This window comes from Rhinatrema bivittatum, chromosome 13 (genome assembly GCF_901001135.1).
Source record: "Rhinatrema bivittatum chromosome 13, aRhiBiv1.1, whole genome shotgun sequence".
In the NCBI taxonomy this organism is placed as follows: Eukaryota; Metazoa; Chordata; class Amphibia; order Gymnophiona; family Rhinatrematidae; genus Rhinatrema; species Rhinatrema bivittatum.
Window position 1 is genome coordinate 16,044,275 of NC_042627.1, and position 25,039 is coordinate 16,069,313.

General features: G+C 47.7%; 1 protein-coding gene across 4 annotated transcripts in view; it reads right to left on the reverse strand.

Moving 5' to 3' along the window:
- NEIL1 (nei like DNA glycosylase 1) overlaps nucleotides 1–25,039 on the reverse strand; it is a 37,350-nt gene that overhangs the window by 6,308 nt on the left and 6,003 nt on the right. For 3 of the 4 annotated variants that reach the window (XM_029575971.1, XM_029575972.1, XM_029575970.1), the window contains 6 exons: nucleotides 16,519–16,582; nucleotides 16,322–16,421; nucleotides 15,642–15,766; nucleotides 8,597–8,624; nucleotides 5,449–5,510; nucleotides 1,924–3,099 (listed from right to left, as the gene is read on the reverse strand). In XM_029575971.1, the coding sequence (XP_029431831.1) occupies nucleotides 2,353–3,099; nucleotides 5,449–5,510; nucleotides 8,597–8,624; nucleotides 15,642–15,766; nucleotides 16,322–16,421; nucleotides 16,519–16,582 (1,126 nt within the window). In that variant the 3' untranslated portion in view covers nucleotides 1,924–2,352. Of the gene's footprint in view, nucleotides 1–1,923; nucleotides 3,100–5,448; nucleotides 5,511–8,596; nucleotides 8,625–15,641; nucleotides 15,767–16,321; nucleotides 16,422–16,518; nucleotides 16,583–25,039 lie in introns of those variants that run through there. The other variant, XM_029575973.1, reaches the window with a different exon arrangement.

Sequence of the window (25,039 nt, forward strand, 5' to 3'; positions counted from 1 at the left end):
GAGAACCTCCCCTCCAAAGGCACTGAAAACTGCCACTCATTTTTGTACTCCCAGAGAACTGTGCATGATGTGCCTGATTTGTCCGCTCATTTGCTTCCTGTTTAACTTTCCTCCAGCGGTCACTGCAGCACCTCCGTTTTTACTTATTAGATCCATTTCAGAAGCAGACTGAGGCAACACATTCTCTTCTTTACCAACCAGGCTTTCTATTTCTCAGCATCGCTTGGTTCTGGAGAATCAGAATCGATCTATTCCTCTCCTCTGTCTCATCCAATTCCTTTCACAAGGTGGTGCTGTCGGTGGAATACTGGAAGACAGCTGGGTGAGAAGAGAGATTCTCTGCTGCCTGCCCAATGAGGCTTTTGCTCCAAAGTTTTTCTTTTGGTGCTATTCACCAATGTTTGTCATGGTCGGAGACTGAAATTCTTGGTTAATTCCATAAGTGTATCAAGAGCAGTAGACGCTTCATCTTTTGATAAAATGCTATCCTCTAGGTCAGAGCTTTCCAAACTTCTCATGTTGGTGACACACTTTTTAGACAAACATAATTTCGTGACAGTAATTCAGTCTTACCAGCAAACCAGAAGTTAAAGGTTAAACAAACAAAATGTATTTCAACAATTTATGTATGTTTCCTTAAATATATACATAAATAAAATGTTTCACAACACAACCTCTCATAATAAATATTTGCAGGCTTCCACGTCCTCCATGCTGATCTCGTACATTGTGAAATCAGCATAGAGAAAGTGCTACTCTTGCACATTCCCAAAGATTACATGTGCCAATCACTAAAAGTAATTTTTTTTTTTTACCTTTGCTGTCTGATCTTAGTTTTCTAATCGGTTGGTCACAGGCTTTTTTTCCCACCTTTCCTTTCTTGTTTTTTTGCCAATTCCTTTTACAGGGTCTTCTTTTCTATTTCTTTTCTCTCCATCTGTCTTCCCTCAAACACACAATCAGGTTCTCATTCTCACACGCTATCTCACACATTCTCACACACACAGGCTCTCACTCACATGCAATCTCACACATCCACAGCTCTCACATGCCTCTCTCTCATACATACATACTGTCTCTCTCGTGCACATGCTGTCTCACTCTCACACACACAGGCTCTCTCACTCCTACATGCTCTCTTGCTCAAGCACAGGCTCTCACTGGCACATGCTGTCCCTCTGCACGGGTTGCCGAAGGATGGGCTCTTCAGAGGCCCTGATCTTCCCTGGCCGTGACATGGGATCTGCAGCGGCCCTGCTATCGGGTTTCCTCCTCTTCTCGGGCTGCCGCGACATGGGATCCGCAGCGGCCCATTAATACTGCTCTTCTTCTGTACGCAGCAGATGCTCCTCCTCCTTCCTGCCCACGCGGCTCCGGCAACGTTTTTCTTCCAGGGCTGCACAGGCAGGAAGGAGGAGGAGTGAACGTGACCTTTTTCTTCGGGCCATGGTGATGTAAGCTCCACCACTGCCCGCCGATCTTCCTGCTATAGTTCCCTGCTTCCGCCGGCCCTGTGGACCGGGCGACACACCTCCACACTACAGGCGACACACTAATGTGTCCCGACACACACTTTGGAAAGCTCTGCTCTAGGTTTACTGCCAGATGAACTGGATGAAAGCAAAACTCAAATCTCTTCGTAAACATCTGGTTTTACGTCTTCTTCCTTTCTGAGCCAAGATGAAGAAAGCAAAAGCTCATAAGATTTTCATTCAGGTGGCTGAATCTCTCTGCAGAGGGTTAGTTTCTGTACATACTATGACAGGAATGAACCTCACTTGCAAGCCAGGGATATTTGAAAGGCTTGATGTATTTCCCTCGAGTTTCCACAGCCACCTACGTTGATAGGAACAAACTGAACACTCCTTGAACTGGAACCCAGAACACATTGTTGTCAAGAATCTCCTTCAGACTGTCCACAGAAACAATTGAGGGTACTGCATTTATTTAAAACGTGTGTTACCCACCCTTCCTACATTCAGGGTGAGGTACAATAAATACGTACAGAATTGGTAATACATAAATAAAACATACACTTAAAAATACTCACCAAGACTTTAAGACAACAATGAAATAAAATCTAAAATAAAATGATTACTTGACATATGCAGCACTATACAACCACCACCACCACACAAAAGACAGTCCCTGATCAATACAATCCAGTCAAGACGGAAGATACAGGTCCTATACTGAAGCACGCTGAAAACAGTTTTCTGGGCTACACCCTAGATTTTGTAGCTGAAGCCAAGCTCGTTTCTCTTGGCAACTCAAGTCACTTGCCTTCCCCCTTCTTCTCTTTCTGTAATTTCTTTCAAGTCTGAACAACATCATGACGACTGTTGAATACCTTCATGGTGCTTTGCAGTTTGCCAATACTGTCTTCATTGTATTCACACTTACACTGTCCTTTGCCAGAAGATTCAACCCAAGAGCAAGACAACCAAATACTATTAAATGAAGATACCTTGCCTTTAATATTTGCCGTGCAGCTTTCATGTTGCATGCACTATCGATCAGAAGGTGCTCTACCCTGGAGGGACGTGCACTTTTAGCCCTTTCACTCAGTAGGGCTATGCTTTCACCTGTATGACGAGAAGATCTGGTAGCAATCCTTTTCAAGAATATTGGTTCTTGTGTTACAAACTTAATGTTCAATAAGTCATCTCCTTGTACATCAGTCCCGCCAACTGCCAGAGTCAGTGATTCCGCTTGACCAATCCTTTGAATAAAGATTGTTCGAACTCTGGCACAGACTCTCTCCAAGAGAGACTGTGATAAGCGGTAATGTGGGGGTAACATATACGATGGGCAAAGTAGTTTGAAATGTTCCTTCCAGTACCGATTTGCAGTTATTGAAAGAGGTGCACCACTTGCAAATACGGCTTGCGCCAACGTCTCGTCTGCTTTTCCTTCATTTTCTTTTGACGTTTTGCCCACAAAGCTTGATGAAAGCCTTGAGCGTCTTGAACACCTACTCGCAGTAGGTTGTAGTGACCGTGATCTTGATAGTAAGGATTCTGCTGCTTCTTGCCCCAGGCTTGGTAGCTCATTTTCCTTCTTTTGCAAATCTGCTTTTTCATTACAGCCACAAAATTCCTGCAATAAAAGTGGGGAAAATATTTTTGTTGTAGCTTATTATGGTCTGGCCTCATCCATCCGGAGGAGAGACATAAGGAAGCGTGCTTCCCGCCTCCCTCCCAGAAAGCACACACTGCTGCTCAATTTTCCACTCAGAAAGTGAAGTCGAGCCTGGCCTCGAGGACTAAGCTCGCTCTGTTGGGCTGAAAAATAGGTAACACTTAGGTAATTTTTAAAAATGACATGGAGAATGGTAAGCCTAAGCCACTTAGGGTGCTTAGTGCATGCAGAAAAGCAGGATAGAAATGTTTTAAATACTGTTAATGCAACTCGAATATTTAAAATGTTTTAAAACATTGGCCTTCGACCGGTGGGTTATGACCAGGCAGGCTGTACCAAGGGCACTACTGCCATATACGTATATAGTAAAAAACTAAAGCATGGGCCCTGTTAAATTCAGGCTAAAGGGGAATCCTGGGTCTGAACATGTTGACGACCGTAGTGTTTAACATATTTTGTTTAGTCAGACAAGAGATCCTGAAGTGCAGCTTTCTCGGCTGCTGTTCCAGCAGTTCAGGGGCAATAATCAAAACTGAACACCTTGGTGAAACTTCCCCAGATCTGCACCGCCAGCAGTTTTGCTTTGATAACTGCCCAACGTAGAACTGCATGCAGAGATTTCCGCCTGCTTTCTCTGTCTAATTTTTCCACCCTCCCTCCCACGCCTTGGAAATGCCTCCTCAATATGCGGCTAAAAGGATGCTGCTGGCACACATGGGTATTGTACCCAGAGACTTGGCAGGCATCAATCAAAGAGCCCATGTTTTATTGCTCTCTCTGCTGTATTAGCCTTCTGTGTATGGTTTGCACTCTTTCAGGATAGTTTCTACCCTTTTATTAAATGGTTTCTTCATTCTTGTTGCCTATATCTACCAACTGTTTTCCTTCCTTCCCTCAGTGGCTTGAACTTCAGTACAATGATGCCACATCTTCATTTCTTTCTGATTAGGCATTATTAGGACTACTTCATACCAAAAGCAATAAAAAGCTAACGGGTCTTCGGGAGACTCTTCCAACTTCCTCACCCCAGGAATAGAGATGCGCGCTGTACTGCCAGTGAAACAAAAATTCATCACTGTTTTATAGTGTTGGATTTGCTTTCACTTGCCATCTCAGGTTGGTTTTGATTTGACTTGCATAACTAGTTAGGTGAAAGCTGAACTCGATTTTTGGTTTGGATCGTCAAGAGAGAATCCACCCCCCTCCCGTTTACAAATCAATTAAAAGAAACACCCATATGTACTCTCGCACACTTCCTAGAGACAATCACCCGAAAAGCATTAATTACAACTTTGAAACTGCCAGGCTTGTCTCATCCCGCAGTGCTACTTATGAACCATATGAAGCAATGAATTTTAGAACTGGAATAAAGTTGCCACACCACATTTCTGGTGCATGTCCTGACCATGTGAAGGCAGCTGGGTGCCTGTAAAACACACACTTAGGGGATCTAGTGCCTCAGTTTATCTTACTTTAGTGGGGCAGGTTTTCACTTTTATAAATAATAGACAAACAGAATTAAAATTGAACTATCAGTCTGCTGACAAGAGAGAAATATAGGGGCTGGGCTGGTAGCCCTGTGATGAGTGCTCTGCACTGCCAGCCCGCTGGGGAAGCTGCAGAAGGAGGCTCAGGCACTGCTCGGCCTAGTAGCCACAGGGGTCCAAGGTTTCAAGTATCAGAAGGAGCCCCTGCCTGTCATGACTGGACTAATTTGGAAAGAGGATATAAACACAGGAGGAAAAAAACCAGGCGCTAAAATCCAACAGAGGCTGACTGCCAAAAAGAGCTTGAAGTCCAAAGAAGCAGCAGGACAAAGACGGCCAGGCCCAGAAATAAATAAATACAAAAGGAAAAACCAAAAACATGAAAGCAGATGCAGATGAATGCAACTGAAGGGGGAAGGACAACGTAAGACTCGCTAGCTGATTACAAGCATGGCAAATGTCATATCCCTACCCGCACCAACAATAACGGTTTGGGTTGGAATTACAGAGGGCAGCGAGGGACCCTGGACTGTGAAAATTTAAAGAAGAACTGGAGAAGCACAAGGTACCTTTAGACAAATTACTTGTTCTTATGAAGGAGCATTTACATTCAAATAGCTAAAGAGAGAAGACTTCTTTTGATAACAATACTACATATGGAAGCATGCAGAGCGGGAAACATAAAAATATCACCATAAAGCTGGAAGCAATAATCATAGTTTACAGTTTGGGCAAGGGAGGCAGGTCGGTGTGCCACTGAGGCACAGCCAGAACGTAAACTTTCACCCACTCCTCCCCCACTCCCTGAAACATGCCTTACCTTGGGTCTGGGGGCTTCTGGATCCGCTTTCACACCTCTGCGTTTCTTTTTAGATTTGGCAGCTGCAAATAGTAAAAACAAAGACAGAAACAAGAGTTACACTTAAAACAGTGCCAGCAGCCAATGTGGCCAGATCTTCTGGCACGACTCTTCTAACAACGGATGGAGTCTTGCTAACGTGGGTACCCATTGACTTTGTAATTCCAGATATTTGGCTTTGTGTGTCAGCAGCACTCAAAGAAGCCTCATCCCTGCTCTAGCATCTGTTGGACCGTATGCCTACAGATTATCCATGAAATGGGAAGGCGGTGACAAGAGATCCATTCATGCCAGGATAAAGCCTGGAGGAGGCTCCTGTTAGATAAATGGGAAGCACAGCTGTGGCTATGTTACCTGGATAATTCTAGCTCCTCTATTTTCCAATTTCCTACATATCCCAGAAATTGCTCAGATTTGCTAAGGTGAAGGGGGAAGAGAAGAAATGACAGGGCTTTTCTTTTTATAAGATGCAAGGGATGAGAATGCAGGTCTCACAGGTGCATTCTATGGGACCACTGGCAGGAGGAGAAATTCTAACTTGCATGATCATTTCCTTTCCTTGAATCCTGCTGTACAAGTCCAGACAAGTGCATTTTTTGCCCCTTACTAGAAGGATACACCTTTTTTTTGTGACACCATCCTGGTAGTTATAGTGGTACAGCTCCAGCAAAAGCCGGGAATGCTGGGAGCTCGCTTCAGTTCCAACGCAGGCTGAAACTTTCGTACTCGGGAACGAGTGGCCAAAATTGTGAATCGGGTACAGAGAATTTTTTTTTAGCTCAGTAACTTCCCAGATGTATAGATAACCCCAAGCTCTGGGAAGTTCCCGAGTTAAAACATTTTGATTACGCAGGCCCAGTAACCTACAACTTGCACAATGCAAGGCCTTCCTCACGGGATTTGACTGGTGTCAGACTTTGAGGTATAAATGAGCCATAATCCCTTCCTTTTGAAAGGAAACTGCCATCACTAACCCTGCCTCGTAAAAGGTTTTTTGGAGCCACAGCAAATGTAAAAGGAGGCACCCTAAATGAGAGCACTTCTACGGGATTAAACAAGACAGAGTAACCTTGATGATCTTCCTCGTGGGAAAATGGAAGCAAGCCTCCGAAAAAAAAAAAAAAAAAAAGAGAAGAAACTCACTCCATTACACTGCTACTAACACGAACTAGAGGATTTCCTATACTGATCACCCCTTTCAAACAGAGAATGACTGCTGACCAATGAATTAAAACTCATCTTTCACAAAAGTCCATTAAAGAAAATGTATCCAATGAATACTAGTATTCAACCCATATGGAACAGTACTTCCCAATTCATTCTGGCATCTGAAGTCTTTTCCTCCTTGAAAAGTAAATATATAAAACGTTATAAAATGGGATACATTATTAGAATAATGTTTTGAGTTAGTTTGTATGATGTGCATTTAGATTTGTAAGCGCGGTTTTCTCTTTGGGATGAGAGGCCTGATCCAACAGAACGTTGCACCTTCTAACCCGGGGATCCTCCGAGGGTCGTGCCCTTCTCTAGCAGAAACGTTGTTTGCATGTAGCCACCTCAACACCCGAGACCGCTCCCGGAGGACTCGGACTTGATAAGGAACAAAAATGTCCACCTCGGAATGAAGCGGAAATGCTTTAAAAGACTTGGGACCCCTCACCAAATTCGGTTCCATTTGGAGCCTCCTTATAAAATCTGACATTCCGAGAGACGCGGCCAGTTGAAATCAGAGAAATTTTCATGTTATAAAATAGGTGGCTGCTTGGGTTATTCTCATCCCTAATGCCCCCTCTCTTTCCTGCGAAAGCTGGCCGCGTTTCCCTTCAGTACTGCCCCCCCAGGGCGCCTGCTCCAAACACCCCTGTGAATAACTGCCAGAGGTCAGCCCATTGCAGAGTCCCACCCCTCCTCTCCCAGGCCTCAGTAGGCCCCGAAAGCCTGCTGTAAAGGGCAAAAACACTTCAGGGAGAAAAAGACAAAGTGCAGTGCCTGGAGTCAACTGTGTGGTGGCTTCTGCCCTGGGGAAGAACAAAGGGGCCACAGAGACTGAAGGAGCCACGGTCAAGAACGAACCGCAGGAAGATTAAAAAATGGCAACCCTTCCTGCTGAAATGGCTACTTCTGCCAGAGAAAACCGCAGGGGGTACAGCAGGGAACTCAAACGCTGCCGTCACTCGCGGACTCCTCTGATCCCGGGGGGACTCGACGAGGCTATTCCAAAACCAACTCGGCTTCAATAAAAACAGAACAGCAGGAGCCGGTTCCGCCGTCCTGATCCGCAGGGCTCGTGCGCAGACTCTGGGGAGTCGTGCAGAGCCAGGTGCCCTCTGACTGTGGAAGGGGCAAGGGGTGGAAAAGCCTCACAGGAGGGGAGCCAAACATGGGGGTCATTCCTGTCAAAGTTACCCGGATGCAGCCTTCTCCTAGGCCCTAGTGCAGCTGTCTGCTACAGCCGAAGCCAAGAGCGACCCTGCCTCTCTGGACCTCACGCCGAAGGCTCCCCGAAAGCCAGAGCTCTTTCCAGCTCACAGCACAGTGGGAGTCGGCGGCGCTGCTTGAGCGTCAGCTTCCCCAGACTCAACAGTGAATCTCCACTGACATGAGAGAGAGGGGCTTTGAAAGCTGCCAGCCGGATGCCATCCCTCTGTCTCCCAGAAACTTACCCTTCTTCTGGAGTCATGGATGAACTGCAGAGCTCCACAAATCACACTTCTTTTTATAAACTCCTCCCAGGATCAACAGATTTCCTGCTCCAACTCCACCAAGCCCCCGCTGGAGCTGGGAGTCTCCTGAAAGGGTTTGCTACGAGCAAGCTTGGCTCACAATTCTCACGCTAAGGCTGTACAGGAAAGAACTGCTCAAAAGTACCGCACCAGGCCGAGCAAGGCCCAAATCCGGGAATCTCAAATCCCGCCACACCTCATGAATGTGGCCTGCCGTCTGCTGGAGACAGAGAAGAGTGGCTTTTGCTGGAGCTGCGCCATGGTAACAGCCAGCGATGAGGTCACAGAAGGCGGCGTCTCCTCTGTCTCCATCTGCCAGTAGGGGAAATAAACCCCCACGCGTCTGGACTGTGGCAGGATGATAAGGAAATTAAACTGAAACTCACCTTTTGGGCCTAGAGGTCCAGGCTCCCCCTGCAAATGAAGAAAGAGAAGCATGAAAGAACAAGTCAACCTGGAAAGGCCTGAGATCCGTAATAATCTGCTGGGCGGGAGCAAAACGGCATCGGAGGAGATGCCTTGGATTTTACTCTTCCATTACAGTTTTCTCAAGGAGTTTTGCCAGTCCTGCGGGTATCTGCCATAGGGGGTCAGTTGCTAAGTCTGGGCGTGCAGTGGCATTAATGTGTGTTAATTTGGCATTTCAGACCAGACCGAGTCAGGAAGATTGGGGGGAGGGGCAGAGGTTATGGACTTTGCCTGCAACTTTCAATCCTTTGGTGCTGGTGAAAGCACAGGAGAGCAAGTGAGTGAGATTCTGGGCTGAGGGCTATGCAAGTCCTCCAAAGGCAGTTTTTGGCAATGAAACAAGACATTTTAGATCAGGGACAGCCAACCTCAACCAGCCTGGGGGCCAAACTACTGATCTGTAACAGTCAAGAGCTGCAGCTCTCTCCTGGACCATAAGTCCTATGGAAGGAATGAAAAGCTTCCCACACGTAGAGGAGCTACAAAGGCACAGACTGAACTGTTCATTAAATGTCACTGTATTTAAATCCTAAAAATGTTCTCTTTGCTTTGGTCAGGCTTATTTATTTCTTCTCTACTATACTGGCTTTCCTTCCTTGTTTCTCTCTATTTCAACATTTTTTTTTTCCAGATTTCTGCCTTTTACGACTTTTTATCTTACCTTTTAAATGTAATTTTATTCTCTCTTACAGACACAAACTTAACATAACCAATCCTTGCTCATGGACACACACACGGTGCCGTCCTTGCCAATTCCGCCTCTCCAGCCTCGTCATCATATCCCTTGCTCCCCCCACACACAGAGCCATCCACATTCACACAAACACCAAGCTAGTCTCATACACACAGAGCTGCACGCTGCAGGCTCCCCGAAAGCCAGAGCTCTTTCCAGCTCACAGCACAGTGGGAGTTGGTGGTGCTGCTTGAGCGTCAGCTTCCCCAGACTCAACAGTGAATCTCCACGGACATGAGCGAGAGGATTTGAAAGCTGCCGAGAGCCCCTTTCTCAGCCAGCCTGATGCCGTCCCTCTGTCTCCCAGAAACCTACCCTTCTTCTGGAGTCATGGATGAACTGCAGTCTCTTTCATGTACACATCTCAGCTACCCAGATAGCACAAGTTTATATTGCTGATTTCAGACAGACCAAGTGTGTCTTGTTCCTTCTAGTTTCCTCTATCACTATTTATTCATGTCTCTTATTTTCCTTCTGATACGCTCACCCCCCCACTTCAACATCCCTCTATCTCCCCATATTGTCCTCTCCCAGTCTGCTTTACATTAACCTGTTCAAGTCCTTTCAAGATTTTTAGACCTCTATCATATTCCCCCTCAGCCGTCTCTTCTCCAAACTGAACAGCCCTAACCTCTTTAGTCTTTCCTCATAGGGCAGCCAATCCATGCCCCTTATTTTGGTTGCCCTTCTCTGCACTTTTTCCAGTGCAATTATATCTTTTTTGAGATGCGGCGACCAGAATTGTACACAGTATTCAAGGTGTAGTCTCACCATGGAGCGATACAGAGGCATTATGACATTTTCCGTTTTATTTTCCATTCCCTTCCTGATAATTCCTAACATTGTTTGCTTTTTTGATCACCACAGCACACTGAGCCAACTATTTCAATGGATTATCCACTATGATGCCGAGATCTCTTTCCTGGGTGGTAACTCCTAATATGGAACCTAACATCGTGTAACTACAGCAAGGGTTATTTTTCCTTATATGCATCACCTTGCTCTTATCCATGTTAAATTACATCTGCCATTTGGAAGCCCAATCTTCCAGTTTCACAAGGTCCTCCTGCAATGTATCTCAATTCGTTTGAGATTTAAATACTGAAAATTTGATCATCTCTCATTTGTTGTATCCCTTTTTCCAGATCATTTATAAATATATTAAAAAGCACTGGTCCAAGTACAGATCCCTGAGGAACTCCACTGTTTACCTTTTTCCACTGTGCAAACAGACCATTTAATCCTGCTCTCCGTTTCCTGTTTTTTAACCAGTTTGAAATCCACAAAAGGACATCGCTTCCTATCCCATGACTTTTTAATTTTCTTAGAAGCCTCTCATAAGGGACTGTCGAACACCTTCTGAAAATCCAAATACACCACATCTACTGGTTCACCATTGTCCACATGTTTATTAACTCATTCAAAAAAATGTAGAAGATTTGTGAGGCAAGACTTCCCTTGGGTAAATCCATGTTGGCTGTGTTCCATTAAACCATGTCTGTCTAATTGTTTTGTGATGTTTTTTCTTTTTAACAGTTTCCATGATTTTTCCCAGCACTGAAGTCAGGCTCACTGATCTATAGTTTCCTGGATCACCCCTGGAGCACTTTCTAAATATCGGGGTTATATTCCGATCTTCCAGTCTTCAGGTCCATCGGATGATTTTAATGAAAGGTTACAAATTAATTGAAACAGATCTGAAATTTCATTTTTTTTAGTTCAGAATAGAGGGATGTATACCATCCGGTCCAGGTGATTTACTGTTTGTCAATCTGGCCTACCACATCTTCCAGGTTCATCGTGATTTGTTTCAGTTCATCTGAGTCATCACCCTTGAAAACTAACTCCGGAACAGGTATTTTCCCCCACATCCTCTTCAGTAAACACAGAAGCAAAGAATTTGTTTAGACTTTCCACAATGGCCTTATCTTCCCTAGGTGCCCTTTTAACCCCTCAATCATCTAATGAAACAACTGATTCCCTTGTAGGCTTTCTGCTTCGGATATATTTTAAAATGTTTTTATTATTAGTTTTTGCGTCTATGGCCAACTTCTTTTCAAATTCTCTCTTAGCCTGTCTTATCAATGTCTTACATTTAACTTGCCAACTTATGTTCAATCATATCTTCTTCTGCTGGATCCATGTTCTACTTTTTGAATGACGATCTTTTGGCTAAAATAGCCTCTTTCACTGTGCTTCTAAGAATTTTTGTTTTTTTTTTCTTTAACAGTGTTCACGCTGTTTTGTTTAAACTATTTTTCTCATTTTATTAAAGTTTCCCTTTTCAAAGTTTAGTGCTAGAGTCGTGGTTTTACTTATTGTTCCCCTTCCAGTCAATGCAAATTTGATTATATCATAATCACTGTTGCCAAGCGGCCCCACCACTGTTATCTCACTCACCAAATCCTGCGCTATACTGAGAATTAGATCTATAGCTGCTCCCTCTCGTCTGTTCCTGAACCAATTGATCCATAAAACTGTGTTTATTCCATCCAGGAACTTACTCTCTCTAGCATGTCCTGATGATACATTTACCCTGTCAATATTGGGGTAATTGAAATCTAAGACCAGCAAACCACAATGAGCAGGTACTGCACTTGAAGCAATATCATAGAATACAAATAGTGCAGAAAAATGTTCAATCCTGACACAACTTCAAAAGTTTTTTGAATGTATAATGTTTTATTCCTTCAACACGGCAACTCCACAAACTTAAACAAGTAGCAGCTTAATGGCGTCCCCATTGGGGGACGCCATTAAGCTGCTACTTGTTTAAGTTTGTGGAGTTGCCGTGTTGAAGGAATAAAACATTATACATTCAAAAAACTTTTGAAGTTGTGTCAGGATTGAACATTTTTCTGCACTATTTGTATTCTATGGTAATTGAAATCTCCCATTATTACTGCACTACCAATTTGGTTAGCTTCCCTAATTTCTCTTAGCATTTCACTGTCCGTCTCACCATCTTGACCAGGTGGACGGTAGTATACCCCTATCACTATAGTCTTCCCTGACACACAAGGGATTTCTACCCATAAAGATTCAATTGTGCATTTAGTCTCATGCAGGATCCTGTTGGACTCTATGCCATCCCGGACATAAAGCGCCACACCGCCTCCCGGGTGCTCCTCTCTGTCATTGCGATATAATTTGTACCCCAGTATAGCACTGTCCCATTGGTTATCCTCCTTCCACCATGTCTCTGAGATGCCAGTTAAGTCTATGTCATCATTCACTAGTATACACTCTAATTCCCCCATCTTACTTCTTAGACTTCTGGCATTAGCATAAAAACATTTCAAAGTTTGTTTTTTTTGTTTGTATTTACATTCTGCTATCCACAGCCTCAGCTGCCTTTTCTTTAATTCTAGGGACTCAAAGTTCCTACTGCAACTCTTCTGCTTTGCTATGATGGGGGTGATGATGGTGCTACTTGGGAGACAAGAAGCAGTGGTTGGGTGATTAAAAGGGAGGGCAAACAGCTGATGAGTCTCCGGGAGACATGGACTGTCCAAGTCTCTTATACACAGACTCATTACCCTTCTCTACTAGGACAAGCTCCTACATGTGCCTTCTGCTTGGCAACACCACATCTCCTAATTCCTTCTGCATCGGCATCAATCCTCTTCCTACAGCGGCCAAGTATCTCCATTTCTACATTAGTGCTGCTCCTCTTCTTCCAACCACTGCAGCTACGCTCCCCTTCCTGCCGCAGCAGTGGTAAAAAAAAAAAAAAAAAAGCAAACAGACTAGGTTATGAATTATTAGGAAAGGAATGGAAAACAAAATGGAGAATGTCATAATACCTTTATCGCTCTACTATGCGACCACACCTAGAGTACTGTGTGCAATTCTGGTCACTGAATCTGTAAAAAGATATAGCAGAACTGGAAAAGGAAAGGAGTGACCAAAATGATAAAGAGAACAGAATGGCTATCCTATGAGGAAAGGTTAAAGAGGTTAGGGCTGTTTAGCTTGGAAAAAAGATAACCAAGGGGCACCATGATAGAGATCTATAAAATCATGAGTGGAATAGAACAGGTAAATTTTCTTTACTCTTTCAAAAAATAAAAGACTAGAGGACCTGCCATGAAGTTACTAAGTAGCACATTTAAAGCAAATCTGAGAAAATATTTTTTCATTCAACATACAATTAAGCTCTGGAATTCATTGTCAGAGGATATAGTAAAGACAGTTTGTATAGCTGGGTTTAAAAAAAAAAAAAAAAGTTTGGACAAGTTCCCGAAGGAAAAGTTCATAAACCATTAACCAGGTATTGGGGAAAGCCACTGTTTATCCTTGGGTTTAAGCAACATGGAATCTATCTACTATTCGGGATCTGATCAAGTATTTGTGATCTGGATTGGAAACAAGATACTGGGCTTGACGTAACCTTGGTCCAACTCAGTATAGTAGTTCTGCTGCTGTCAGGTCAAGCTCCAAATATGAAAGGTGGATTTTGTGTCCCTATTCTGTTTTATAATTCTGTTCACACATAGTAATTTATTCGATGGCTATTTTAAAAATTAACAAAACGTAACCACTACCACCTACTCACAGTAACATAGTAGATGACAGCAGAAAAAAAACCTCCAAAAAAACTGTACACTCTGCCCAGTTATTCCTGTCCACATGCCAGGGTATATCCCACCTGCCAGTCATAGTGTGACTGTTTCTAAGATATCCCTTCTTATCCAGGACAGTGTTGTCTTCTTCACTTGAACTCTTATCATCTCCTGCTCAGAAACACACAAACCCAGCACCCCTCCCCTTCCCAAGACTTTGTAATCTAAATACTCAACAATACTCCTGTGGCTACTGCCCCACCATCCAGCCTCCTAGTGCCTTGCACACCTTGCCATACAGACGGGCTACACGGGTACCTGCACTTCTATTAGGACTTCTAGTAATTACTGTACATGCATCCTGCCAGATAGTCCCAGCAGTAGGGTAATCTGGGTTTGTGACCTGGCAGTTTCTCCCTGCTCCTTTGTACTTCCAGCTCAACTGCATTGAGGGCTGGGGCCTGGCACCACGAATCTTCTTTTGTAAGTAGCCAGGGATTTTGCCTTTTTATATTCCCTGTCAGTCTAGGCACTGCAGTGGTTCCAGGGCTCCTCCTGGAACCCTACAATCACAGGTCCTGAATCTGGCCACTAGGTGTCACCCTTGCGCAATGACCTTCACTCCCTTTCCTTTGGGGCTGCGAACCCTACCTCTTCCGGTCCCAGCCACCCCAGGGAGTGAAAGACCCAACCCAGAGATCAAACCAAGGGCCTTTCAAAAGACAGTGCACAGCACTCAGCAACGCAGCCATCAGGCCGGCCTCCGTTAGGACATCTAACATTTCATATTATTTCTTTTGCATTATGCAGGAATTGCTTTCCAGATTATATTAAATTGCCCAAAACGATGTACAAAATACATAAGAATGTAATACATACAATACAAAATATATAAAAACAATTAAAAACACACACACACACTCACGGAGGCTGCCATTCATTCTGGCAGTCCCCACACTTTTTCTTGGAAAAGTCGTGTAGGGCGTTTAACACAAACGTATGCTGCTAGCTTGTGCTTCTGCTGTCTTTTCACTTTTTTTTTTTTTTTAAACTAAGGCTCCTCTGTGCTTATCCCATGCCTTCTTAAAGTCCACCGGCGGTGGGAGGATGTTCCAAAAATCCACCACCCAACAACGCATTGGAAATGGAGATCTTTCCATATCACTTTCCTCGGCTCTCAAGTTCTGAACGAGGAAGATTTGGGGAACTTTAGATAGAAAGGAGTTAACTAATTTGAATATTAATCAGTAGGGTTGTACTTGAGTGAAAGAGGGAGACTGCTGTTCCTCTTCCAGGTGAACTCTATGGCGCCTCTGCCCCCTCTAAGACATTCTGTTAACTTCAGGCGATGCTAACCTTGCTGGGAATTCATATTTTAAGATTATTGTGCTTGTTTGCACAGCTCCAGCTCCCGGTGGGAGGGCAGAGAGAAAGAGAATAACGAGACTGTGAGCCAACAAGTGGAGTTCCCCCTCTCCCTTCCCAGGGAGGGAAGCTGAAGGTCACTGGAGTCCTCCCCTACGGTACCGGCGGAGCGCATCCAATACCAGGGGCAAGCGTCCCTCTGAAGTCAAATTCACTGCCTGCTACTGCAGCCCAAGAAAACTGGAGCAGTGAGAAGGCCGGGCCTGACTGGCAAATCTGCCTTCCCAAATTCCTCCTTACCTGGAACCATATGGTCCTGCCATTACCATCTCGCAGAGACTTCATGCCAGGCACACAGTAACACCGCAGCCAGTTTTCAAAGACCGAGGGATCGCCTCTGTGCGTTGGATCGTACCCTTTCCCCCCTGCAGGCACAAAGGATGAGGCATCAGGATGAGGATTGCATGCGCGCCCGCAATTATCAGCCTCATGAGATTTGGGGGGTTTTACTTTTTCCACCACCACAACACAGTTATCTACTTTTCATCAAAGCATTTGGAAAGCTTAACCAAACTGCTGCCATAAATCAATACATGCTAATCAGTTGGGCATTCATCCCCTTTTTCCCCCCCTAAAATGTCATTTCCATCTGTACCATTATAATGCTTTCAGCCTGTCTCCCATTTCTCTAACGTTCCCTCAAACGCGAAGGCCGTGACCTGCACAGCCTCCTGGGGCTGACAGCAGGGGGCTGCTCATTAGCCGTCAGTATTAGAGCGCGGCTCAGCTCTGCCTTCTCCTCGGCACGGCCAGCTTCTGAACGAAGATCCTGGCTTTGATCACCCCGTCACCTGGAAAACCAGGGAAACTGTAACAACCGTAGGAACCCGTTAACCTCAGGTCTCGCTCTGGTGTCTGGTCTGCAGCAACCAAACTGGAATCCCATAATCCAGCAAAAAAAGAAAACTGGGACAGACTACCAAGATGGATGACTTCCATGGGTACAGAGTGGCACAGCTCCAGTAGATCGGGATTCTTCTTCTTTACCTTCACCTTTTTGCTCAAGGTTAACCCTGCATCCTGTGAGGGAGAAACAAGCAGTCAAAAAGCAATGGCTCACTCCTCTTGACAGCAAGCTGATTACAAGATCGCCTGCGCCTCTCCTTGAAGCTCTCACCTGATTCTGGAGCAAGAGGGGATCCAATACTGTTCTGGCCTTCACAAAGGGTGGGATCTTTAACCTACGGAGAAATGCCAAACAACCTTACTAGCATGTAGAATGCAGATCACGTACATGTGTACCTGATATACGCACAGTAACAGAATATATTTTACACACATCACAATACCGATAAAATATGAGATATCCTTTTCAATGAAATGCTCAGCCATGGTAAAGTCTGTGTCCTTTGACCTGTCAAAGGAGCCCATTGTCTGTGCATTTAACCCACACATTAGTTCATAAAATAAAGGCAGCTGCCATTTTAAAGAGAACTGCTATTAAACTTCCCAAAGGGGTTCTGATTTCACTCAGTCTCTCGTCATGCACTTTTGATCCAGTCCTGGTTTCTATCTCCCAGCCAGATATGCTTTAGTTCTGCTTTTCTATGGGAAATCAGTATCGTAAATGAAAAAAATAAAAATCATTGGGATACCAGGACTGAAGCAAACTCATAACAAAAGAAAATTAGGTTCTTACCTTTTGCTAATTTTCGTTCCTGTAGTACCGAGGATCAGTCCAGACTCCTGGGTTTTGCCCCCCCTCTAGCAGATGGAGACAGAAGTTTATAAACAAAAAACTCCGCCTACATATAGGCTGGTGCCACCTACAGTCTGGCAGTATTACTGAATGTCAAAGTAGCAGGATAACCCGCAACAAATAACCCAAAGAACACTGAAGATTACCTCCAACTAAGCCAAACTGAAGCTTAACTCCACCCAACTGGGTACCGAACTCGAGGCAACCAACAAACAAAAAACATATTCCAGAAACAGCACACAGACCACACATCCTCTTCCGGCAGACAACCGCAACCGCAATACTGGGCGGGACTCTGGACTGATCCTCGGTACTACAGGAACGAAAATTAGCAAAAGGTAAGAAACCTAATTTTCTTTTCCCTGTACGTACCAGGATCAGTCCAGACTCCTGGGATGTACCAGAGCTTACCTTACTGAGGGTGGGAGCCGGAGAGGCCTGCTCTAAGCACCCCTTCTCCAAACCCCGACGACTCTGGCGCCTTCACATCCAAACGATAGTGCCGGGCAAAAGTATGGACTGACTTCCAAGTGGCCGCCCTACAGATCTCCTCTGTAGGGATATGTTGGCATTCCGCCCAGGATGCAGCCTGGGCGCGAGTAGAGTGGGCTTTCAGCCCCACCGGTAATGGTCTCCCCGCCAACAAATATGCGGAGCGAATGGTTTCCTTCAACCAACGAGCAATTGTAGTCTTGGAGGCCGCTTTACCTCGCCTGGGACCACCATAGAGGACGAACAGATGATCGGAGACTCTGAACACATTAGTGATCTCCAAATAGTGCAACAAGACGCGCCGAACATCCAGCTTCCGCAGGGTCCCTAGCCAAGGGATCCGAAGACTGCACCTGACCAAACGATGGCAACTCCACCGTCTGATTGACGTGAAAGGACAAGACCACCTTTGGTAAAAAAGACGGCACAGTACGCAAGGAGACTCCTGAATCCGAAATCCTCAGAAAAGGTTCCCGACAAGACAGAGCCTGCAGCTCAGAAATCCGCCTCGCCGATGCCATGGCCACCAAAAATACTACCTTGAGCGTCAAGTCCTTAAGAGTGACGTGCCGCAGAGGCTCAAACGGTGCCTTACACAGCGCCTTAAGAACCACATTCAAATTCCAAGACGGACACGGAGGACGAAACGGAGGGCGTAACTGTTTTGCCCCCCGAAGGAAACGCACCACATCCGGATGCTGCGCTACCGAAACTCCGTGCACCCGCCCCCGCAAAGATCCTAGCGCTGCCACTTGCACCCGCAAAGAACTACAGGACAGGCCCTTAGCCAACCCATCCTGGAGAAACAGCAGAATATCTGGGATAGTCGCCCGGGTAGGTGCTGTGCCGCGATGCACACACCAAGTCTCAAACAGTCGCCACACGCGCACGTACGCCAGAGACGTAGATTTCTTTCGGGACTGCAACAGCGTGGATACCACGGAAGCCGCGTACCCTTTAGAGCTCAACCGCTGCCTCTCAAAAGCCATGCCGCTAGACAAAAGCGATGCACCAGGTCGAAACAAACGGGCCCCTGATGTAGGAGATCCGGCAGAAACGGAAACCGAAGTGGCCCCTCGACCGCCAGATTCACCAGATCCGCGAACCAGGGCCTCCTTGGCCATTCTGGAGCTACCACGATCACCTCCGCCGGGTGCTGCTCTATGCGACGCAGCACCCGTCCGATAAGCGGCCACGGAGGAAACACGTAGAGCAACACATCCCTCGGCCACTGAACTACCAGTGCATCCACTCCTTCCGCCAACGTCTCCCGTCGACGAGAGAAGAATCGAGGAGCCTTTGCATTGCGGAACGTGGCCATCAGGTCTACCGCCGGTGTGCCCCACCGATCGCAAATGAGCCTGAAGGCGTCCTCCGCGAGCTCCCATTCCCCGGGATCTAACCAATGCCGACTGAGAAAATCCGCCTGGACGTTTTCCACCCCGGCTATGTGGGAAGCCGCGATACTGCTCAAATGGGCCTCCGCCCATATCATCAACGACCGAGCTTCTGCCGCTACCGGCTGACTCCGGGTTCCCCCCTGCCGATTGATATAAGCCACCGTGGTCGCATTGTCCGACAGAATCCTGACCGAACGCCCGCGGAGTAGCGGGAGGAACCTCACCAGAGCTAATCGCACCGCTCGAGTTTCCAACCGATTGATGGACCACGACGCCTCCCGAGCCGACCATGTTCCCTGAACCGCTTGACCGAGACAGACTGCTCCCCAACCGAGCAGACTGGCATCCGTGGTAACCACCGTCCACGACGGAGTTTCCAACGAAACCCCGCGACTCAAGTTTTCCTGGCAGAGCCACCACGGCAAGCTGTCTCTGGCGTCCTGGGTCAATGGCAGGCTGAGGAAAAATTCCTCCGAGACCGGGCTCCAGCGGGAGAGCAACGCGGACTGCAAGGGACGCATATGCGCAAACGCCCATGGAACTAACTCTAGCGTGGAATTCATAGAGCCCAAGACCTGCAGATAGTCCCAGACCACTGGGACCGGTTTGCGCAACAACCTGCGAATTTGCCCCTGTAGTTTGAGGATACGCTCTTGCGTTAGGGCCACCGTGCCTTGACACGTGTTGAACACCTCCCCCAAATACTCCAGGGATTGCGACGGCACCAGATGACTCTTGGCCAGGTTGACCACCCAGCCCAGGGAGCGTAACAGGTGAAGCACCCGCTGAATCGCCAGCTGACAAAGAGTCCTTGACTTGGCCCGAATCAGCCAATCGTCCAAGTATGGATGCACCAACAGCCCCTCCTGGCGGAGTCTCGCCGCCACCACCACCATAATCTTGGTGAACGTGCGCGGGGCAGTTGCGAGGCCAAATGGCAACGCTTGAAACTGGTAATGTTGCCCCAGTACTGCAAAACGGAGAAACCGTTGGTGCTCCCGTCGAATCCCAATGTGCAGGTACGCCTCTGTGAGGTCCAGAGAGGCCATAAACTCTCCTTTTCTGACCGACGCGATCACGGACCGCAAAGTTTCCATTCGAAAACGCGGAACCCTTAGGCACTTGTTGACACTCTTCAAGTCGAGAATGGGACGAAACGTCCCCTCCTTCTTGGGTACCACGAAATAAATGGAATACCGGCCCTGTCGGAGTTCGCCGGTCGGCACCGGAACGACGGCCCCGAGGTCGCGCAAGCGCGCCAGAGTCTCCCGCACCGCCCGGCGCTTTTCTGAAAACCCGCAAGGGGACACCAGAAAACTTGGAGCCGGACGGCGCGAAAAATCTAACGCGTAGCCGTGTTTTATCACCTCTAGGACCCACTGATCCGACGTAATCTTGGTCCATTCCTCGTTAAAAACCGGCTTAACCTGCCTCCAACCGGGGGAACCGAGGAACGGGACCGGCCTCACTTCATTGTGCTGGCTTACTGCCCTGCACAGCCGGACTGGCCCCCGGACGGCCGAATCGACGCCCACGAAAGGACTGCGAGTACGATTGTTGGCGGGCCGCACCGTGACGGAACGAAGAATTCGATCCTCGCGCTGCACGAGTTCTACGGCCCCCACGAAACCGCGGCCGAGCGGCTGGAGCACCCCGGAAACGGTATCTATCCTCCGGTAAACGGTGCGCTTTATTCTCCCCCAAGGATTCCAGGATATCCTCCAACTCCTTACCAAAGAGCAACTTCCCCTTAAAGGGAAGGGAGCCTAACCTAGCCTTGGAGGTACCATCCGCCGCCCAATGGCGAAGCCACAACAGTCGCCGCGCCGCTACCGCCGAGACCATGGTCCGTGCCGAAGTGCGCAGGAGATCATAAAAGGCGTCCGCACTATACGCGATGACCGCCTCCAATCGACTCGCCTGTCTCGCCTCATCCGTCGATAGAGACTCATTCGCCAACAGCTGCTGTGCCCAGCGTAAACCGGCTCGCAACGAAAAATTACTACAAACCGCGGCCCGGATTCCCAACGCCGAGACCTCAAAAATACGCTTCAGTTGAACCTCTAACTTCCTATCCTGTATATCTTTGAGAGCCGTACCTCCCGTTACCGGGATGGTGGTCTTTTTGGTAACCGCCGCCACCGCCGAATCAAGTTTTGGCAGGCGCAAAAGCTCCAACACGTCCTCCGGCAGTGGATATAACTTATCCATAGCTTTAGCTACCTTGAGTCCTAAATCCGGAGTATCCCACTCCTTTAACATCAAATCCGATGCCGAGAAATGTAGTGGAAAAGCCGACGAGGGACCCCTGAGGCCCAAGACGACCGGATCCGTCTGACCCAGACGAGATTCTACCTGGGGAAGTGGGATTCCCAATTCCCCCAGGATTTCCGGGATGAGGGGCCCTAGCTCATCCCTATGGAACAACCGAAATACCTTCGGATCGTCCCCATCTGTAGCGTGCAGTGTCCCTGCATCCTTAGGCTCCGGCTCTTCATCCCCCTCCACCCCCCTCGGGGGCTGGGATGGACAGTCCAGATCCTCCTCCGGATCCGCCAGCGCCTCCGACTCCGACGAGGAGAGCGAAGGCCCCTCCGCCCCCCTGGAACGAAGAGGCCTTGGCCTGGGCCGGGGCCTAGACAGCCCCCCTCCCCCCGTGCTGGATTTTGGGGCCTTGACCGCTGGCGCTCCGCTCTCAGAAGCGGGGACCCCCGGACCTCTCTTCCGAGCCAGGCGGCGTGCTTTAAACGCCTTATGCATAGGTAACACGAACCGCGAGTTAAATGAGGAGTCCGATGACCCCTCCTCCTCTTCCCCATCCTCGGGGGAATCATCCCCAGGAGACCTGGACCCTAACGGCCCTTCTTCGCTTCCAGACACCCTCTGGGGGGACAAACGCGGCGGGTCCCGCACCTGTGCGCTGGTCTGCCGGCCCGCGCTAACTTGTGCTGCCCGCGCTGAGAAAATGGCCGCCGTTCCCGCCGAAAACGCTGGCAAAATGGCCGCCGTCCCTGACGAACTCGCAGCCGTCCGCTCCGGGAACGCTGCTACCCTCGCGGTCCTGCCTACCCCGCCGAGACGCCGAAGGCACCGCCGACCCTCCTTCTCCGCCGCCCACGCACGCGGAACAAAGACTGTCGCGCGACAGCCGCCCTGCCGCGGACCCGCAGGCCCGACACGAAGCCTGCCGAGGCATGTGCAAAAACGCCGCGGAGATCGGAGAAAAGAAGCAAGTAAGACAAAATTTTCCTTCCCGGATCGCCGAGCCCCCAGCCGCGAGGTACAAGCACACCACACACACACACACAGAGCCAAACAAAAGTTGTTTTTTTTTTTTTTATATGCTGCTTACCTCGGATCCGGATCCGGCTGGGGGGAGTGAGCCGGGACCCCCGGTATCACCCCCAGCCCTGTCAAGCCGGTACGTGGGGCTCCCCCACTCCTCGGCGGCCTCTACCAGGAGGAACGGTCCCCTCAGGACAATACCTTCCCCTGGGAGGCGGGGATTGGGACCAGCAGGCAAGCCTCTGCGGTCCCTTCCCAGAGCACAAACAAAGAAAAACACCTACCGTCCTACCACAAAAGTCCTTTTTTTTTTTTTTTTTTTTTTTTTTTACAACACCTAATAAACTAGGCCCTCAACAGACTGTAGGATTTTGCACCCTCTCCACCTGCTAGGAGACAGAAGAATACTGCCAGACTGTAGGTGGCACCAGCCTATATGTTTATAAACTTCTGTCTCCATCTGCTAGAGGGGGGGCAAAACCCAGGAGTCTGGACTGATCCTGGTACGTACAGGGAACATGCAGTTTGTCATCAGATGTCACATGCATCCCAGGTCCCCAAACAGAAAAGCAGGGTCTTCTGGGTCATCAGGAGCAGACAACCACTTGTGTCCTCACTGCCTTCTGGAAAATGTAGTCCCAATTGCCTTAAGAACAGGTGGTCGGCAGATATTGCAAGGACTCATCCCTTCTCCCTGATTGTATACATTTAGTAAACTCATCTGCTGTGGGAAGTAGCTGCTAGTGGTTTATTCTTGTATTCAGTCATTTCCTGGTGCTGAAAAATAATTCAATTACTTTATAAAATAGCTGGGGAAAAAAAGTCAATTGTGATTTGTCAGCTAGTCTCATAGGAAGCCATAAGGTGACATCATAATGTAGGAGGTATCAGATGTTTCACTACTGTATGCAACCAAATATGATTATTAACTCGGCAAGAGGGACAGAGACTTCCTATAAGGGACGCTGATAGATATGTTTCAACAGAAAAACAAGATGAGGATCTTTTGACCATAATGACAACACGTGCCCAGGTTATCTAATCTTCCTGTTTAACAAGGGCTATAGCTTTTTTCCCCACAAATAATGAGTAAGCTGCCCCAAGACAGGGACAGGTCAGAGACGTGAAACAACAAATCTGCCCAGAAACTAAAAACAGCCTATCCAAAGGGCGAGTTTTATCCAACAGGTCAGTGTACAGAAAAGTGCTGACACAGCAGGGCAGGGCTGGTCATGAGGTTACCGCAGCAAGACTGAACCCCAGACCAGGGTCGCCACACAGCAGGAGCAGTAACCCCTCCCAGCAGTCTGAAATGAAGAAACAACGCCATCCGCCCCTCTGTTTGACTATGCATGAGGTGTTTACATATGCAAGCCTGGGCTGTTAAAAGCAGCAGGGGAGAGACGACCGGCAGAAGAGGCCTGAAGCATCATCTCTGCCCCTCCTTGTGGTGAAGCAGAATAGCTCCTGTGTCCTAAGGTCCTGCCCGTTACCTGGCGGTTTGTCTTTCTCTTCTCCAGGGCTCAGACCAGCCTTAACCCAGCAAGCGACTAGGGCCAAGAATGTCTTCTCCCTTTGGCAGAGACTGCCTCCTCAGAGACTGCTTCAAGTTAATATTTCTGATATGTTTATGTGTACTAATGATGCAGCGCTTTCCTCAGTATAAGCCTGGGTTTATTTTATGCTAACTGCTAAGCCTGAAATGTCTGAAAATAAAGCAGTCTTATTCTGAGACAAACAGGTGTCCTTTCCTAGACTTTTTGGATCATATATAAAGGTAATATGTGGTAAGTTTCCTAAGCATGGCCAGTATCCCCCCTGAGAGGAACGGGGATGGGAGCAGGCAGTCTCCTCCCAGCTACGTATACCCTTATATTGCTTACAATAAGGCACCAGCAAATAGCGAAGGGAACATTAACAATGCCTGATGACATCACCGCGTACTCTGGCTGCGCTGCCAACTCAAACTCTGATGTGTTCCCTAAATGCAGAAGGTCCTCACCCCTCCCTTGCTTCCCCAGCCCACTCCCACCACCATGAGCCTGGGGCGTGCTCTGAAATCCTACAATATATGGTCCCGCTGTATCACATGACCCGCAGTCACCCGATTAAAAAAATTAAGCAAAACTGTATTGACATTATGCACATCTTGGAGATAATTCATAGAATACTTTGTACACATTTTCAAACGGGAAAACTGGCGCGTTGACTTCGCACCTTTGTGGGGGCTTTATCTGGATGGAAATAGCATGAATGCATTTGAAAATGCAATGCACGTGCGCTGCTTCCTAACCCGGCCCCCAAACACGGGGGATGCCTCCCCTTGACCCGCTGAAAGTTCGAGTGCTGTGGGGACCCTGCAGATGCCTTTAGCTGGGGTAAGGCTGAGCAAGTTCCAGACCACTCGTTTACTCCAGTAAGCGGCTTTTGAGAAGTCTCCTCCTATGCTTCATCCTCACTGGTGATTTTAATTAGCAGCGGAGCAGTTTCTTTTATCAGAAGCCCTCAGACTAAACCCGATTCCTGAAAACTGTGTTTCACGTCAAAAGTGATTGTTCCATAAGAGCAAGGTTACAAATAGGGAACCGGTTCCGGCACCAGGGCCACAATAACCCGGAATATAGTCATACACAGTACTGCAAAAAGCAGGAAAACGCCAAGGGCATGCCTACAGGACACTGCACCCCAACACGGCTTTCAGGAGAGGAAATTCCTGGTACTCGTCCTACTGACGTCGTGTCACCGGGCCTCTCAGCACATCG